The sequence below is a fragment of the Muntiacus reevesi genome, chromosome 13 (assembly GCF_963930625.1).
Source record: "Muntiacus reevesi chromosome 13, mMunRee1.1, whole genome shotgun sequence".
NCBI classification, from domain to species: Eukaryota; Metazoa; Chordata; class Mammalia; order Artiodactyla; family Cervidae; genus Muntiacus; species Muntiacus reevesi.
The window spans coordinates 13,241,620-13,260,570 of NC_089261.1; the positions used below are offsets into that span (position 1 = coordinate 13,241,620).

The 18,951-nt window shown below is 55.0% G+C and overlaps 1 protein-coding gene across 2 annotated transcripts in view; it reads right to left on the reverse strand.

Moving 5' to 3' along the window:
- Positions 1 to 13,684, reverse strand: part of TBX5 (T-box transcription factor 5) — a 54,545-nt gene extending 40,861 nt beyond the window's left edge. The window contains exons 1-5 of one of the 2 annotated variants that reach the window (XM_065904464.1): positions 13,578 to 13,684; positions 7,496 to 7,680; positions 5,736 to 5,830; positions 3,515 to 3,634; positions 2,525 to 2,672 (exon numbers count right to left, since the gene is read on the reverse strand). In XM_065904464.1, the coding sequence (XP_065760536.1) occupies positions 2,525 to 2,672; positions 3,515 to 3,634; positions 5,736 to 5,830; positions 7,496 to 7,642 (510 nt within the window). In that variant the 5' untranslated portion in view covers positions 7,643 to 7,680; positions 13,578 to 13,684. Of the gene's footprint in view, positions 1 to 2,524; positions 2,673 to 3,514; positions 3,635 to 5,735; positions 5,831 to 7,495; positions 7,681 to 9,398; positions 9,917 to 13,577 lie in introns of those variants that run through there. The other variant, XM_065904463.1, reaches the window with a different exon arrangement.
- Positions 13,685 to 18,951: the final 5,267 nt, after the last annotated feature.

The following is an 18,951-nucleotide window of genomic DNA, read 5'->3' on the forward strand; positions in this document are numbered from 1 at the left end:
GGCCCGGCCGCCTCCCCGGCCGATAGCGACGCCGGCCCGGGCAGCGTGGCGACAGAGAGACGCAGCGGGGCCCCACGGGCCGCCGCAGCCCCCGGCCGGCGCGGCCATCGTCCCGGCTTAGCCAAATTGCTTTGACGGCCGGGGACAGTGTGGAGACATCAGCGCGAGGGCGATCTAATGGCCCTTAATTTCATTAGGGCGGCTTTGGATTCCGAGTCCGGAGTTTAGGATGGGAATGCGTGGCAGCTCCTCCGCGGGCTCGGAAAGACCTGCAACTCGCACGGGCGCGCGGGGCTCCGGCGCCGGGCTGTGCGCGCGCCTTCCCTAGGGGTCTACCCCAGCGCGACCCCAAAGGCACACCCAGGGCCGCAGAGGGAAAGCTACGAAGCCCAGACCAAGGATCCACGGAGGCCCCCACCAAGGGCTCCTAGCCTCCAGAAGGATGCCATCCCAGGAAGATGCAGGCAGGTCCTTTACAAAATGGTCCCCTCTCTCTCCGTCGCTTAACCTAAAGCCTCCCTCAGCATGCTTTCCTAAACCTAACTGCCTGCGCGCGCCAACATCCACGCAAGCTGAAGAATACACCTGGCTTGGATGCACCACTAGCTGGACCCTGCCGGCAAAATACCCGGTTTAAACGCAAAGGAGGCCCCAGCATTTGGCCCAGAAAACACCCGCCTCTGCCCCTTTGCAACCCTTCCTACAGCGCAGAAAGGTAATGAACCTTCTTCCTTCCCTCTGCTCTGCCCTAGCGGCCAGTCCGGCCTCACACCAACCACGTGCAGAGCAGCACTGAAGGCATCGGTGAAGAACCTGTGGTCCCCTTCCACCACTGGACCCCGTGGGCTCAGGGCATCAGCCCCAAGGCCTCAGGAACCTGATTTCTCTTGTGAACCTTCACAAACCCTCCTCCCTCCTGACCAAATGCATCTGCACGCAGGCCCCTCATGTCCCCAAACTGGGGACCATGTGTTGATCTTCTCTCTAAACAGACGGAGTGGCAGGACCCCAATCGCTTCTGGAATTAGACCTAGCCTCACATCCTCCTTCCTAAATACAAGCTGTGTGACCTCGGGCAGGTCATCTTCCCTTCCGTAAGCTCCCAGTTACAAATGCTGTATTTCCATCCTCCTCTCTAAGCTGCTCTGAGGGTCAAATGCCCTGAGACGGATCAGCCCACTTGTTTGGTGGAATCAGCAAACTAAAGGTTCTGAACTCTGAATTCAGAGACTGTGTTCTGTCCTGGTGATCATGTCCAAGGAAGAGATTTAGGGATGTTTCCCCCCAAATCCATGTTCTTCTGATTTTTCTTTGGGGGAAGAAAGAGTGATACCCTATATAGAATCTGCTAGGAGCTACACATTCTCTTGGAAGGCAGGAGACCACACCCGCAATATCTTGCAGTTTCAGGGGGTTCCCCCGGCCCCTGTCTCTTAGGGTCAATCCAGGCTCCAGGTGTAAGAGCCTGATCTGGGCTTGCCCACTCTGGACATGGTGGGAGGAGAGGGAAAAGCTGGAAACTGGAACAAATAGATAAACCCGAGTGTCAAGCTCAAAGGGGCTTGGGTACCAGAGTTTGCCCCTGGGGGATTGGTCTCCCCATCTGTAAAAGAGGAAGCAGAGAGTCTAGGGTCTCCCTTTCAGCTAGACCATCCCGATGATAAGAGGATTTGGAAGGAGGTAGGTAAGGCATTGGCTTTCCTGGTGGCTCAGTGGTAAAGAATCCACCAGCCTTCAGGAGATGTTCCATCCCTGGGCTGGGAATATCCCCTGGAGAAGGAAATGGCAACCCACTCCAGTATTCTTGCCTGGGAAATCCCATGGATAGAGGAGCCTGGCGGGCTACAGTCCATGGGCTTGCAAAGAGCTGGACACAACAGCAAAGAGCTGAACAACAACAAAAGGTAAGGTATAAGGCTCCCACTGTGGTCCAGCCTTTGTGATCTGTGCTGAGTACTCACCAAGCTAGAGGGCCCATGTTTTCTGCAGGACCGCCCCAGTCCCTGATCACAGACGGGGCTGAACAAACAGGAATTCCAGGCCTGGAATGAACAGCTTATTCACCCCCACAACCCCCGTCCCTCAGCAAAAGCAGATGGGTTGGATGCTGGCATCAGAGATGCAGGGTGAGCCCTGGGCCAGGAGAACCGGGGGCTCGATCACCAGCCAGCCGGGAAAGACACACTCCAGAGCGTGGATTAACGGACAACAGGAAGGACCGCCAGGGGCAGATGTCTGAGCAGCAGAGAGGTGGAGAAAGCCAGGAAGAATTAGAAGGTGTGAGAAATAAGAGAAAAGGAAAGAGAGATGAAAAAGAGGCAAGGAAAGGGAAGAGAAAGAAGGCAAGGTCAAAAAGGTAGACAGAGAAAGAGGCCAAGGCGGCTGAAATGGAGCAAAGAAAGAAGCGTGGGTGGGCACAGGGAGCCAAGAAGAGAAAGTTCTGGAGAAGAGGAAGGGAAGTGGGAAGGTGAGAAAGAGAGGTGTGGACCTGCTGATACAAGAAAGGACCGCGGGAGGTACTCACATGCCCAAACGGGTCCAGGTGGTTGTTTGTGAGCTTGAGTTTCTGGAAGGAGACAAGCTGTCGCATCCAGTGCGCCCCCGTGGCCGGCGAGTCCGGGTGCACGTAGAGGCGGCCCGGCATGGCGGGTTCCGCTTTGCCCGTCACAGACCTAGACCAAGGAGAGGCGCCGTCCGCTAGACTTAGCGCACCGTGGAGCCGGCTGCCTCGGGAGCCAGCGACGGCGGCTGAATACGAGACAGATCTGGAAATGGCCTGACCCTCAGGTCTTGCTCGGGCACCTACAATGCCAGATGCCCAGAAAGCCTAGAGCCGGTGTCCAGGTGAGAGTTCCCCCCGCCCCACACTTGACCAACTGACTTGCTCTTTCGCCTTCCACCTAACTCCTTCCCCAACACCAAGGGCTCCATCTCGCAGCGTCTCTCTGCCCACGAACAACTGGTGCATTCTGGAAAGCTTGGATGTGCAAAAAAGTCTAGGGAAAAAAAAAATCCTTGAGGGCTTTCCAAAGGGGCTTCGTCCTCAAGCCTCTGCACTCTTGGCAGCCAGGGGAGCAAAGTACCCAAAGAATGAACCTCTCCTCTCCTGCCTATTTAACTCAAATACCCCGGACGGATTTTGCAATTTCATAAAACAGGCATGTTCAAAGCAGGTAACTCATAAAAAAATAACTGTTAATGGTTTATGCCCCCCAGAAATAGCTCCAACGCTTGGAACAATACCCTGTGTAAAGATCCACAAACCCTCCAGTCCAGCAACAGACATCGGCACTTTACTTCCTCTGAGCCTCAGTTTTCCCATCTATAAAATGGGAGCTACTAGCTGCTCTTTCTTTTTCTCAGGGCGAGATCAGGAGGATGCAGAGCTGTGGGCAGCAAAAACCTCTAGCACACGGTAGGAGCTCAAAACAATGTTTATTGGTTCTGTGGGGAAAGAGAAGTTGGGTTTGCACGGTCCACCCCACCCTTCCCACCCGGCCACTGTGTTGCCTACCATTTATTATCTGCGAACTTGTATCTGTGGTCATCCGCGGGAACGATGTCCATGAGAAGAATGTACTTCGTTTTGGGATTCAGGCCGGTCACCTTCACTTTGTAACTGGGAAACATCCGCCTAGAAGAGAAAGGGCGGAGGCGGAGAGACAGAGGCAGGGAATTAATGCAAATATTATGAAGATCGCATCTACAAATTTTTATGAAAAGAATCTACGTATCTTTTAAGAAACGTGGAGGAGATACGGCGGCCCCTGCTCCGCACTTGCCAAGATCCAGCCCAGGTTTCCCTCCAAGTTATGGAAAGAGAAAGGTCCGGCGCTGAGCAAGCAGGCAGGGACTACACCTATCTGCTGGAGGAAATAGAAACCAGGAGGACAGAGCTTCTAGAGACTGGTTTCAAAGAGGGCCAGAAAGGGACCCCCTATTTCGATTCTTGCTAAATGCTCCTTTCAGAACCCGACACCTACTTTTTTATTCGGGGGCAGGAAAATGCTTATTAGGTTTAAGGGCGGGAAAAAGTGGCCTGCTTCGCCCAGCCAGGTGTTTCGGCCATTCTGCGCGAAGCTGCGCGTCACGTGAGCACCCAGGTGGGTGCGCCTGGGGCTGCCCGCGCGTGGGTGCCCACACAAGGCGCGTCCTGGCTCCCGTCCTCTGCCCCCAGGGTATGGCGCGGCGCGTGACCTCTGACACGAATCTCGGCCAGGAATTCATTCATAAATGCTTCACCGCTTCTCCAAGGCGCTGGCACTCTGACGTGGAGAGTCTAAACGTTTTGGCCCTCCGCGAAGAAAATTTGGTTTTGGAAGAAGCCGGTCCCTGCGCGAGATCGGGTGCTTGGAAGGAGGTTCCGCAGCCCCGCATGCGCCGTGCCCGCGCCCACTCCGCGCCCAGGCGCACTCCCTGGTCCGATGGAGGCCGCCCCGAAAGCCGATCGGGACGCAAGGACCAGTGGCTGGAGCCCGGCTCGCCCAGGGATGGCGGGAAGGGGTGAGGGAGACCTCTCCCTCGGGCCTCGGAGCCGCGCCTCGCGGTGTTTATCTGCCCGAGGGAGCGCGCCTGGAGGCGGAGGCGCAGAAGGCTTCGCAGGCCTTTTATAGTTAAATCCCGTCGGCTCAGGCTGGGGAGGGGGAAAGGAGGCCCCGGCCGCTCTCCTTCCTCGGCGGCGGAATGGGAAGAGGACTTGAGTTCTTTGGTATAAACAGAACGCGCCTCCTAGTTCACTGGGGCCGAGCGGGGGAGCAGACATTGTTTAATTTCAAATAATAATAAATGTCACTGTTGTCAGTTTATTGCGGGGGGCTTGGGCTGGAGAAGCGGTGGGCGTCTGGAGAGGCGGCTCCATCCGCCCCCTTCACACACTCGGTGGCTTGGGCCTACCGGCTCCTCGGCTTCACACGCCTGCTCCGCGCAGGCCCGGGGCTTTGTGCCCCTCAGGGACGCGGAGGGCCAGTCCAGCGTTGCTAAGGCCGTGGGGGGTGGTCCCCGCGCCGGGGCGCACGCCCGCGCGCTCCCAGACGCTGGAACACCGAGCAGCACGACCCTCCTACCCCCTCCCCCAGAAGTCTCGCATTTCCAGCTAAAACTCTGCGAGCTTTTAAGAGGAACGCTGGGGGTGAGTGTCTTGACGAAACCGCCGTGTTTATCGGTGTCTGTATATAGAGCCCGGCCGAGCCCCGGTTCAGTTTCAAAGGCTTCGCCTCCTTTCTATAAACAATGAAAGAGGTAGCGAACACACTCAACGATTCCGAGGTTTGGCGATCGGGTGCGACCCTGGAACCGCTCCAAGGTCAGGGAGAATGGGAAGGAGGGTCTGGGCGAGGAATCAAGTCTGAGATCCCATGAAACCCAAAGCTCCCCTCTCATCTTTGTGTGTCTCAGCACCTCTCCATTCTCCCGTGGGCTCTCCCATCTCATCTCTCGTTCTCTCATTACTGATCCATTTAGAGAGCATGGCCTCCCAAGCTTCTTATATAGGACGTGGAAGAAATGCCCAGTTTCAAGAATCAAATCTTTTAGGTACTTTATTTCCCTAACACTGATGGCGATCCCTGGAGGAATTCGCCATGCCTCTTTAACCACAATAGAGTTAAACAAAATATATTCATATTCCATCTCTCTGTCTCTCCTGTTTCTATTATCCCCTTTTTCTGATCGCCCACACCTTTCTTCATCTCTACCACAAGTTCCCTGTGCCTCCTCCACAGAGGACACCATCTCACCTGCCAGCCTTGGTTATGATCATTTCTGTTCCCACTTCGTGGAATTTCAGCCACAGTTCTCTTTCATGGAGAAACACCTTGATCCCTTCCATGCCCTACAGGAGGAGAGAAAAGTCACACAGAGAAGGCCTGGAGACAATGAGTCTTCACTCCCCACACTCCCTGAAAACACAGAGTTTTCTTCTCCTTTCCCCTCAAGCCAGTGGGCTCATAGGCTGAACCACTGCCCCCAACCCCTATCACTGTCTGGGCTCTGGAGCAGCCCCTGCCCAGGAATTTGTGTGTGTGTGTGCTCTTTCTGGGAAGGTCTTAACCGCATGGTGCAGATCCGTCTCCTTCTAATGCCACCAACATAAGGCTAGAGGAAAACCCCCCAACCATCACGGCATTCCAGAATGTGCATGGGGAGGATGGGGCTAAGGGGAAAAAAAAAAAAGGACCAATCACACTTTAGCCAAGAGGCAGCTAAAAGAGAAAAGAGAGAGAGAGAGAGAAAAAAAAGCCTCAATCTCGAAAAACTCACTCAGGATATTCCAATGTAGGCATCCAGATGTTCACACAAAAACACACAGATGTGCGAACACTATATGTGCGTGTTTAACCTCACCATGGTGGTGCATATATAGATATAGGTGAAATTTTAAATTTTTAAATGTTTATATATTATAATAGGTTGCCACAGTCCCAAACAAAATTTAATTATCAAATCTCAAATATCTCTATGAATATGCTTCCTAGGCCCTCCTTCCATCCAGCTTCATTCACTTGAAGCTGTTTTGATTATGGGCACAGCGATTTAACATTCCTGATATCAACTACAAGTTTTACAAAACTGATGCGCATATATATATATGTCTTCATTTTGCAATAACTTGGAAACGTCTAATAGGTAGATTTGTTTTCTCCTGGAAGAAAACCTAAGTTTCTGAAAATGCGTGCCCACTGCCGCGCTACAAATATAGGGATATATTCCTGAGATGGGAAGGGCAGAGGAGAGAGGCGATGGAAAAGCCAGGAAGGCCATCGAAATCCCAAAGAAGGGTTTCAGCTACATGCAAGTATCTCTCCAGGTCAAGACAACCACTTCGGGCCTCTGACACCCTGTTTAAAAATCATCAAGGTCTACAGAGGACGCCTTGAGCGCCCAGGGCGCCCGGGTGAAGGGCGCAGAGGCTTCACGATCGGCTGGCGCCCAGCTTTCAGCCAGGCGAGCCCGCGGCTCCCCGCGCCCTCCCGGCCCAGCCCTGCGCGCTCCCCGCCGCCGGCCCGGGCCGCGCCAGTTCTCCAAGCCCCGGACGCCAGACAAACGATGCGGCGCGCGGGGCTGGGGCGGCGACGCGGAGAAGGCGGGCGGAGGCGAAGGCTACGGCAGATCTGAAGAGGGGTCAAGCCATCGCTCATGCCGGCCTGAAGCGGCCGCTGACCTGGCCCTTAATGAGGCGTTCAGACCGAGTTTACACCTCGTGCAGCAGGAAAGGAAGGATCTGGACCCTTGTTCGCTGGCCCCAAAGAGCCGGATCTTTATGACTCCCCTAACCATTTCCACGAATTCAAAAATCCTATGGCCATAAAGATAATCGTCACAATACAGCGGGTAGAAATACACTGGCATTTGGGGAGGCTTGGCAGAGAAGGGTGGAATTGAATGGGGATAAAAAGAAAAAGGGTAATTATGGGCACCCCCCCCCACTTCCTCCTCCGCCTCAACCCCTGAATAGAGGGGCTTTGGCTTCTGCAAAGGGCCCCGAGGCCCTTCTTACCTGCTGGGTGAAGGCCGCCTGCGGGGACGACGGAGACTTGCTGGGGGCCCCTAGCGCACTCTCGGGTTTGGAGTCACAGGGAAGATCCTTGGCGTCTGGTTCCAGGGGTGTGTGGGCCAGGCCAAAGCCCTCATCTGCGTCGGCCATGGTGATCCCGGGGCCCTGCGACCTCTCGGGGTCCTGCTCTGAGGACGGGAAGGCCAGCGACAGGCAGATGAGAGCGGGGCGCAGAGAGAAACAGAGAAGGTTGGAAGCACAATTCTGGTGACAGGAGGGGCCAGTTACTAGGCTGCTACTCGAGGTTTCCAACTCCCAGCACCTCCTTCCCCCGCTAAAGGAGGCTGCAGAAGGTCCCGTTATTCTTAGCATTACTATTACTTTATGACCACGCACAACCTCTTGCGAAAGCCCCCGCGTCACAGCGGGAGGAGGCGAGGCCCGCATCTCCGCTGCGCAGGCTCCCCCACGATAAGCGAGCTGCCCGTCAAATTTGTCTGGACTTCTGGAAGAGCCAATAAAGATAAGGCCTGGGTATTTTTGGAAGCTATTGGGTACGAACCCAAAACAAAACAAAACACAAACCTACTGCCCTTCTGAGAATTTTTTCTCTTCGTCAAATTACAGGAGGCCAGCAGAGCCCTATTGATGAAAACTGGCAATAGGAATATTCCCTGCAGTGGCCAAGATGCCTGAAATAACCCGCCTCTTGCAAAAAAATCAAAAACACAGGAGGGGAAAGATCCGCAGATGAAGAGGCCAGGTCCTGAACATTCACGTTCATCTTTTATCAGTTCCGGGCCTTAAGCTTAGAAGTCCTTTAACATTAAGAGTCCTCCCTTTCCCCCCATTCGTAAGCAACGTGAAAAATAAAAAAGAAGTCAAACAGAAAGGTCGAGAAAGCAGTCGCGCTGCAGTTCGAAGGAGGCGCGAGGCCGGGTTCCCGGAAGCCAGCGCTGGGCCGCCGGCCTCCGGAGCGCGTTCCCCTCGTTCTTCTCGGCTCTCCAGCCCCAGCCGGGCGTTTTGTCGAGCAGCCTGGCTGAGGGGAGCTTCTCCGAGCTTCAGCCGGGCCTGGTTCGCTGGAACTGCAGGCCTAAGCTTGGGGCTGGCGACGCCAAAGCGGTTCCCGAATAAGTCCTGAGCTTCCGGCGTTGAACCCGCCACTGAGATCCGACGCGAGGCGCCGGATGGCCCAGGTCTTACGGGCATGTGAGGTCGGAACACGCAAAATAACAGCTGCAGAACGGCTCAAGCCCGGAGGAGCCTGCCCCATGCTCTGATCGTCTTCCAGTCTCTTCTACGTTCCCAAGTAGGGATTTCCTCCCTCAAAACCCAGGAACGCTGGGAAGGAGGCTCAAGAAATGCCTCCCCCATTTTAGCAGCCGCTCCAGCGAAAGGCTGGATCCCACTCCCCCGATTTGCCGTGGCCGGAGACCCAGAAATGGTGCGGAGGAGATCGGCTTCTAAGTACGATTCCCAAGCCGCCTCCTTCACCACGCCTTTGGGGTTCGGGGGAGGCAGTGATGGGAGCCCCGAAGCCGGCTCACAACAAAAGAAAGCAGTGCTGGCGTCCCCACGTGCGCGCCCCTGCAACCGCCGGCCGCGAGGACAATCCCACCCCGAGCCCTGGCCGAGGTCCCGGAGAGCTGGGGGGCTGGCGGGCCCGAACGAGATGCGGTTTGACAGAAGCAGGCCGCACGTCCTGCAAGCCTCCACGCCTCTCCCCTAGCCCTGGCTCCCTCCTCGGCTCCACGCGCCGCGCAGCTCCGGGCCGCGGAAAATCGCTGCGAGCCAGGCCCTGCAGAATCCCTGGGCCAGGCTCGAGAGCCGCCTTGCGCGCCTCCCCGAGCCTCCTCGGCCGGCGGGCTCCCTCCCCGGCCTCCCGGGCCATCGGCGGAACGGTTACCTCTCTCGGTGAAGCCGGTGCATTCACCGCATTCCTTCTGACTCCTAGCAGGGAAGCCGGCGGCGAGGCGGGGGCGCGGGCATGGTGGCTCCGGGGTCTACGGGGGAGACTGCTTCCCCGGACCAGCGGCAACTGCTGCCTACAAAGGGAGCACCCACCGCGGGAGCCTCGCCGCAGCGACTGCCCACAATCCAACACACACCTCCTGCGCCGCGCGCTCGCTCTCCCTACAGGCTTCCAAGTTGTCAGGCGCCAGCAGGGCTCTCAAGAACGCCAGAACAGCAGCCTCTCGGAGCACCCCCAATAGTATAACCTCCGTGCCCGGTTCTCCCTTGCACCCCCAGGGAGGGAAAGCTGGGAGACAAGAGGGAGCCTGGGAATGGCTGAAGTCCTTGCTGAGCTCGGCTTTCAGGGTTAAAGTTCCGGAATCCGAGGTAAGAGTCTCTCTCTCTCTCTCCCCCTCTCCCTCTCTCTCCCTCTCAGAAATACAAGCCGACTCAGCGGAGCTCAGTGACGTTAGGCTGCCTCGATGCTTACAGAGTACTGAAATTGCCTATCCAACTAGCTTCCACTGCACGCCGCCTGCCTCTGTCTCTCTCTCCCTCCCTCCCTCTCTTCCTCCCCCCTCCCTCTCCCATCCTACTTCCCTCCCCCAACCACCTTTTCCATTAGATTTCCCGAACACTCAAATCACAACACGAGTCTCAAACCCAGACCTCGAGAGCACCCCCCTCCCCTCCACCCCCTTCCCAACCTCCATCCATCTCGGCTTCTCTGAGCGCTGCTCGGTGGCTGCACAAATCATCGCAAACCCGCTCGCCTTCTGCCCGGGGAAATAATCTCGGTGTCTCGGGCGGTGCGGAGAACCGGAGTCTGAACGCACCAGGCGTGCACACACCCGCCGAGAGCCTCCTCTGCAGCCTGGCCCACGTTCTCTCTCTGCCGCTGACCTCAAGACAGGAGAGCTGCCTGACCTCGCCTGGCCCAGCCTGCCGTCGCTAGCCGCCCTGACATCTCCCCCCTCCCCACTCATCACCCCGACTCTCAGCGACTCCAGGTTGAAGGCAGGGTGAAGGTGCGTTGGGATGGGGGCCGAGATCAAAGATGCCCAGAAATTACCCTGGGCTCCCCCCGCGCCCCCCCCCCCACTCCCAGAGCCACCAGACCTCCCTGGCTGGAGGTGTACACAGGCAAGTGCCCAGTTTTATTAAAATAATCAAACAGTCACTGGGGGCTGGCTGGAGTTTTCATCTCCACTCGGCTCCTCTCTCTGCCCTCCCCTTGTCTGAAATGTATTATTTGGAGGGTCGAGTTGAAGAGGTCAATAGAAGCGTAAACACAGTCAGTAGGTCTTAGCCTGAGCAGACCCAGCTTGGAAAATCAAGAATGAGTGCTTGGAACAAATGTCAGGGTTCCCCTTTTTATTTCTCCTCTGTATCTCCATCACCCTGATCTTTACTCAGGCTCCGTCTAGAGATTCAGGCCTGCAGGCCAAGGTCTGGGGAGAAGGATTGAGGGAGGAGAACCACCCTGGAGATCGGAGGCCACCGAGGAGACCACAGAAGTGTGATCTTCTGTGGCCCCTGGGAGCTACAATCCCACGGCAGGCCTGACGCATCACTGCAGAATTCGAGTGGAGGACTGTCCAACCCTAAAATCGGGGCAACCAGCGAGCAAACCAACCCCAGCAGTTGCTCGAGTTCTCACTCCACCTTCCAGGTTTGCTTTCAAACAGCCTTTCCCTGAGACAGTTTATTTATTTGTGAAAACACCCTCACCTTCCAAGATGTCAGCTCAGAGGACTTTGGGCTCTCTCAGGGGGCGACCCTTGGTCAAAGATGGAAAACAAACATGGTTTTAGGAGGAGCCGGCATCTAAGCATCTCTGGCAGAAACGAAGGGGAAATCCAGAAAGAGCTCTCCAATCCCTTTAAATTCTTAGAGATTTGCGGATAAAAGAAATTCCCATAAATAATCTGCAGGCCCCTCCCGAGAGGGAGAATCTGTACTCTCCGGAGTAATTGCCTGGCCAGATTCACTTAGTTTGTGAAGTGCAGATCCTGCGGGTCACTGAGCGAAATTGGGATTTGAAAACTCAAGGGAGAATCCATTTGTGCCAGGTGACACTGGAAGGCAAAATGAGTGCATTCTTATCTAGATAGCGAAAAATCGGGAGGCTGGGAGAGGAGGCATTCAGCGGGGCCAAGTTGGCGCAGTAAGCCCAGGGGAAGGCAGGCAGGCCAGTGCTGAGGCAATCCTGTCCCTCACCCCCAGAGTAACACTCACCTTCAAAAATCCTGCCTCTTCTTTCCAGCGCAAAAGCGGGGAGTGACGCCTCTTTGGAAAGGGTGTGTTCAGGTGGAGAGTGTGGAAAGGACCCCCCCAAGAGAGACCCCTTCTAGGCCAAGCCTTCTTCCAGCGTCTGTCAAGGGTAGTAAGGTACCTCCCAGCTCGAAGTTGGTTTGTGGTCCTCGACAAATTAAATATTACTGTTTATTACCAGGCATACCCCAATAAAATAAAGAGAGGACCAGGCGATACGGACTATCTCACCAGCCGCTGCACCTATAGGACGTGGAGACGTCACGAGTCACGCAACCGGCCCGCGCGCTGTCACGCTCGATAGGGGGGCAGCGGCGGGATGTTGATTTCTCGAATCCCCGACTTCCCCTACGACTCCCGCCAGGGGTCTGCTCAACCACAAGTCCCAGACGCCTGGGCCAGGGGAAAAATAAAGAAATAAACAAATCCAACGCTCTCTGGGGAAATGGGGGTGGCGGACATCATCCCCAAATAGAGCCAAGATCGATTTTCTTAGGGAGGGAGGAGGGGAGCTTTGGGCGAAGGGAGTTGAGAATCCCACCTCAGTCCAAGGATTAGAAAGAAATCGAGTTGGGGGGGCGGGGGGGGGGCAGGAATCGAGGTCTCCTGAAGGAGGTTGAGAGAATCTTTTTTTTTTTTTTTTTCTAATTTTCCCAGGAGGAGCTCTCAGCATTGGCGTATTGAGGCGCCTCTATAGCTGGTTAAGTCTGGGACGCGATAACTCAGTGCCTTTTTGCAGACGTGCATAGAAGCAATTACTGGGTTATCGCAGAGAGGAAAAGAGACAGAGACGTTAGGACGAAGAGTCGTCCCCAGTGTTTCTGCCTGAGAAAAAGCCGCATTCTGCAAATCCTTCTTTAGCTGGGTCTGGGGATGCAGCTAGTCCCAGCGTGGCCCGGCGGGGGCGGGTGCGATTGGGTGGTGAAGGACGGGGGTGGAGAAGGGTGATTTCTGCAGAGAAAATTTGCAGTGCCGGATCCTGTAGAAGGACGAGGCGCTCTATTTTGTTTGGTAATAACGATCATTATTATTATTGGTCTCATCAGTGGACATAGCTTCTAAACAGCCCAATGGCGGATGCGCATAAGCCTTTGCGCGCAGTTGGAAATGCACTAGGTTCAGGGGCGAAACGCACCCCATAGACGCCCCCGGCGGCGCCGAGAGGAGAGGTAGGCCTACCAGACTCGGAGCGATCGAGCGTCCGACCTTCCGGAAAGGGTAAGTTCCCCGCCGAGGGGCTCCGAGGGAGCCCAAACTTCGGGATCTGGACTCTCCCCCCAGCTTCGGGGTTCGAGCCTGGGTTTCCGCGCGCGCCCAGCCCCCAGGGCTTTCCGAAGCATGGCCTGGCTCCAGGCCCCGTCCATCTGGGGCTGGAGCGGCAGCAAAATGTGCAGGAAGGCAGTCGACCGAGCAGTTTCAGGAGCTAAGGTCAGGCCCGCGGGGAAACCGAGCCGTGGTTTCCAGCGCCGGATGCGGGCGCGCCGCAAACTCTGCTGCTTCCAGCAAACAGAACCCGCGTGTCTTCTCTCCGTCAGGCCGCAAAAACTTTCCCGAGCATCGCTTTCATTTCCCAAATCATTAATAATTATCTTTTACCCAATGCAAGGCCCTTTGGGTGCAGCTTTTGCGCCCGCGGATGCCCAAGAGCGCAACCCGAAATCCTTCGCCCAAAACCTGGAGACGGGTTCCCATTTGACCTCTGGGCGGAGGTGAGCCGGAAACGGAGGCCTGGGCCCCGAAGGAGAAAGCGAAACTCCGAGCGGAGCGAGCTCTTTTCCGCTTAGTTCCTTTCTCTCGCATCCCCAGCGCGGGCCCCGCAATCACCCAGGCCGACTCACAAAAGATTCCGCAGGCTCACCTTCCCAACCCGCTGTCCCAGAGAGTCCGGAGGCCGCACCACGGATAGAATAAACCAGAGACCTCAACTAGGCTTGAGAAGCTCCATTCTTTGCCCAATGACTGGACAGTTAACGGGAAAGAGACACTTGGAGATACAACCGTCCTCCCTTCTTCCGGAGCACTGAGGCTTTTCCCGAACCACCCCCAGCTCGGTTTTCTCCCGAAATGTGTTTTCCTCATTTTGCAAAATTCCTGCCCAGATTTTAATATTACCATGCCTAGGAGAACAGAGCTTCCCAGTTTAAAAATCGAAAACAATAAAACCAGGGCGTCCTCTGTGGATCTTTTTCCTTCACTCTTGCCTTCTACTTTTAAGAAAGCCGCATCCCAAACCACCGTATTTCTTTCCTCCCCGAAAAGAACTCGCTTAAGAATTCACTCCGTTTCCGTTTCTCCCCCGACGTGTCCCCGCCTGACTCAGATCTCTATGGAAGGCAGAAAGTAGGTAGAAGTGCGGATAGGGCTGGGAAAATTAGTAAGAATTGTAACAACAGTGGAAATGATGGCAAAAGTTAACTTTGACCAACTCGTTTTGAAAAAAAAAAAAAAAAAAAAAAGGTCAGACTGAGGGTGGGAAAATCTCTCCTTTCTCAAGGGGTCATTTTGCCTGCTGCCTACTTAAATCTGGCTTTATTATGTTTTTTTTCCAGGACTTTAGTATCATCCTTCCCAATGTCTTCTTCGGTTCTCAGTTTCCTGCCTTTTGACCAGAAGAATTCGTGAATACTGGCGGTTATTATTATTTCAGAATATCTGGTATTCTCCAATATTTCCACCAAGAATTAGCACTGCTACTTACTTTACCAATTAGGCATGTTGATGTTGTTTCTTGTACTTTGGAAGTGTCCGTCCCCACTCCCTCAAATTTGGGGGATGAGACTCCTCCCCACGACGACCACCACCCCCCAACAGGTTAATGAAATAAGAAATGGCTGTGGGAACACTGTTCTAGAGACTCAGCAGAGCTATCAGTGGTGGAGATTCCCAAGCTCCAGAAGATCGGAGAAGGCAGCATTACACTAAGGATGCAAAGGAGCCCCAGATCTTGCCCCCTTCTGATTTGGCAAGTCCACAGTGGAAGAGAAAGGTGAGGTCTTGAGCTGAGAAAGCTTGGAACAACCCCCACTCCCCAGCCCTATCCCGTAGGCTGCTCTGAGCCTGAAAACTTCAACTGTATATGCAGCCCAAAAACGTGCAGAAAGGCCTCTGCATTTAGCCACCAGGTCTGTAGTCAGAATGTCCCCACAGTCCCCAGAAGGGGAGGGGGGGACAGATTACATTCCAGGGCTCTGGCTCTGTAAAGATGGAGATTTAGGGTAATACCTCCAGGTCTGGGATGCAGGCAGTGGGGTAGGGGGGCTGTCTGGATACCCCCCTCCCTCATCTGGAGGGTGCAATGGAAACTTGGGAGCTTGCTGCTCTCCGGGGCTCTGGAAAGACAAATTTTCTTTGGCAAAAGGAACGGTGTCGCGCTGTCGACACGGCAGACTATTTTTCTTGTTTCCTCACAAGGAGGGAGGGGGCAGAAAAGAAAGCAAGAAAGAAAGGGAAATTAAATCCACACGTGTTAAGCTTGCTCAAAGGGCCAAATTCAAAACCAGAGACAAAACTCTGGAGTCCTCCAGTGCTGGCAGCCCGAGGGGCCTCTTTCCAGCCAGCCCCGGCCTCCTGGAGCCCAGCGTCCCCACCAGAAAGAATTCGATCCTATGTTTCATAAAGCATTTTATTTAAGGGGGAAGGGACATGGTTTTTCTCTGTCTACCAGCAGAGAGGCAGAACATGTAGCAGAAAAAAAAAGAGATGGCCGGTTGTGAGAATAATGAACTCGTTAAAGAAAGCCCAGCTTGCTATCTCCCAGTCAACCCAGTGATTCAGGTCATCATCACCCTATGGCCAAAGTGAGTCAGGCCAGTGCTATGGGGGACCAATAAATTCTTATCAAGCCTTGGGCCTACCTGTTTTAAGAGAAACTTAAAGGCTGTTTTATGCAGCAGGAATAACCAAGTTCATTTGCGGAGCTAAGCCGCCTCTTCTCTTTAGGGGAGAAACTTCCGGAAAAGGAGCTGTGCTGGGGTATAAGGGGGTGGAGAATGAAGGAGGCCACCCCGCCTGGAGCTGCGAGTGAAAACTCTAGTAATGACCTTGAGGAGGTGAAGGGAGGCGGGTGGGGGGTGTGGATGACGAGGGCGGCCAACCCCCAAACTGGAAGGATCCGTCACCGAAAGGATTGCTTGGTCGAGACCTCTAATTTTTCTTCCCTTTCAGCTAGGGCCGCGAGTGCCGCCGCGGGTCTCCTCTGGCCTCCTGGTGCTGGGTTTCTGGCTTCTGGGGGCAGCCCCGACAGAAGGGTCCGGAAGTAGGGACCCCGAACATCTCACTCCATCACACCCACAGTCACATCCGGAAAACACTGGGGTGAAACCGACAGAGGCTGGCCGTGGGGTGCGACTGACAGGTTCTTAGTGGAAAAGTTCCCGGCAATTGTTTCCGCAAGGGTCCTGGGTTTTCTGGTCGCCATGGCAACCCCGGAGTTCCCCCCTCCAACACTCTCGACCACCGGGCGCCCGGAGGACAATCGCCGGGCACTTTGGCCGCAGCGCTCTGAGGCCTGCAAGGCGCTTCCGCCCTTTGCTCTGGGCTTTCCGGAGGCTCTTCTGTGGATTCAACACGGCAGGGATTGAAAAAGTCCTCTCTTTTTTTAAACGGGGGAGAAAATCTAGGATTTCGTAGAATCTCTGCCGGGTCGGTTCGGGGGTCTCCGGCAAAAGCTCCCCATTTTTGAACTGAGAGCAATGACTTCCGCGAGATGCACACCCACACAGCGAGTTGGATGCACTCATCCAAGCCCGCATCCTGAACATGGAGGAGGGGCGGGGGGCTGGGCTTTGAGGAATCTGGGGTCTCTTAACATTCACTGGTCACCGCCATCAGCACCGGAGGGTCCCCACGTCCTTTCCAGGCAACCCTTCCTCCTGCCTGGAATAAGGTCTCCTAAGAAGGAGGAGAGACGTGGGGCAGCTTTAATGTTTGCAAGATCTTGAGAAAAAAAAATAAACTATACTCCTTTTTAAAGGAGAAAAATATTTGATTGTGGATGTACTATAAAGAGCATTAAATAATATTTGGAGGTTGCAGTCAGTGCTTTCTCAAAACTGCTGGCAAGGGAAATGCCCCTCCTTGTTAGTGGGGCTGCGGATGGACAATAACAGGGCGGCTTTTCTGTTCTCCTTTCCGAGGCAGCAAGCTCTCAGAAAGAACTGAGGTGCTGACCATCTTGGGCAGCGGGGTTTGGCGGGATGGAGGGAGCCAGAAAATGGTTGGCCTCTAGAGGAGATCAGTTCCTGCTCTGGGTCCGTCTGGCCTTCCCTTGTTTCACTCTCTGCTGTGGACCTCATTCATCTCCTAGCTGTTCAGGAAAGCCAAAACTTCTCTCCATTTCCAGGGGGGGCGACGATTGTCCCCAAAAGCTCTTGGCTGGCCTTGCAGAGCCCCCACCCAGTTTTCCCCCATCTGAGTCTGGAATACAGCCTGCAATGGCTCCCTTAGCACACCCGAAACCCCATCTTCTTTCCTCCCCAGCATTTTCCATTCATATTTTCAGAAGAGTCCTGCTCACGTCCACACAATCACCAGGAGACAGGCTCAAATAGCCATTCAAGTCATTAGTACCGGAGGTGCCATCAGAGCTAACGTTCATGGCAGGCCAGGGAGTAACATGGTCTCACTAGTTCAGCTCCTTCTAAATAGCTCCATGAGACGGTGGCTCCTGGCTAGTGGCAGGGGACCTGAACCCAGGCACTCACACTCCAGAAGCCAGGAGCTCCTCTTTTAGGAGACAAGTCAGGGAAAGGGAGGGAACAGGATGGTGGGAGGCAGGGTGCAAAGAGCACTTTGTAAGCATCTAAAAGAAGAGTCAGGCAGTTGCTCCCTGACTTGTGGGAGAAGACTTAGATCTCTTTTTGTGTCTCTCTCCTCTCCCCCACTCTCAGGGAGGAGGCAGAGGGACTCAGAAGAGGGCTTTTGGGCACACAGCCCCAGGTCCCCCGAGCATTTCGCAGGATGGGGAGAGCGGGGGAGGAGGATGGGAATCCATTGCCTCCTCCTCTCCAAACCTCAGCCTCCTGTTCCCTGGCCCATATTCCACACAGTTTCAAGCCAGGACACTCTGTCCCCTGGAGGGAGAGAAACAGGGTGAGTGGGATGGAGGGGGAGAGGAGACGTGCCTGGCTCCATTTTTGGAAACACATAATGAAGCTCCGAGAGGGTAGGGAGAGTCACACAGCCTGTGCTGGAAATTCACCCAGCTACCTGCTCATCCCTAGGCGTCCCACATTTAGGTACAGCCCTAGAAGGGACCTCAGCCGCTTCTCCAGGGAACAGCGAGGTGGTGCTTGGAAGTACAGGCTCAGTTGACTGAAGGTGGAGCCAGCCTGGGGTGCCCCGGACGCTCCACGCTCTCTGAGGATGGAGACGGTGTGCCAGTGGTGGGTCTCAGGGAAGCCCCGGATGTCTTAGGGACCCCGGACCTGGGATCCAGAGGAGCCTGCACCTGGCATTGATCCTACAGCCACCCCAGTCATGCCTGCCTCACCTTCCCACTTCTAGACCCTTCTTCCTGCTGCCTATTTGCCCAAAAGCATACCTCTCCCAAGCTGGCTCCAGGCGCAGCGCTGGCTGCCACGAATCCCAGTTAGGAAGGGAAGGACTTCTCTAGAAATGGGGCAACTCTGAAATCCAATGAGATCCAAGCCCCACGACTACCCCAAGGCAGGCACAAGTGGTCTTCAGTTTCAGGCAGATTCCTCTCTGGACCTGCCAGCTGCCATGGCCGGCCACCATGGCCGATGCCTCCCACCTCCATGGAAAATGCTCATTCTGTTGGGTTGCCATGTCTCCAGGATCCTCGATAACTCCCATGCACCCCCAACTTCCAGGACCGTGGTGGACCAGACACCAGCTGGGTTGTTTGCGTTTTCTCCCAGACCTCTGCCATGCCAGTTCTTCTCCAACAACAGCTGCCCCAAGGAGGAGAGTTACCAGCTCCTGGTGCATTTGAGGGATGCCCAGGACCCAGGAGTGGGTGCCTGATCCCACAACACCTGAATCTGTGCACAGACAAGGGCTGGTCCTAGCTCATCCCCCAACCTCCTTCCCAGTTTCCATCTTGTAACAAAGCTGGAGTTGCCACTCCCCACCTGGAGAGGTGGGCTGACTGTCTCCTTGCATGTGGCTGAAGAGGACAGTATCTTTAAATCTCCCTAAATGGCAGTGTGTTACTTGAGGAGGGACTATGTGTGTCTCTCTGCTGTTTGTGTGTGTGTGTGTGTGTGTGT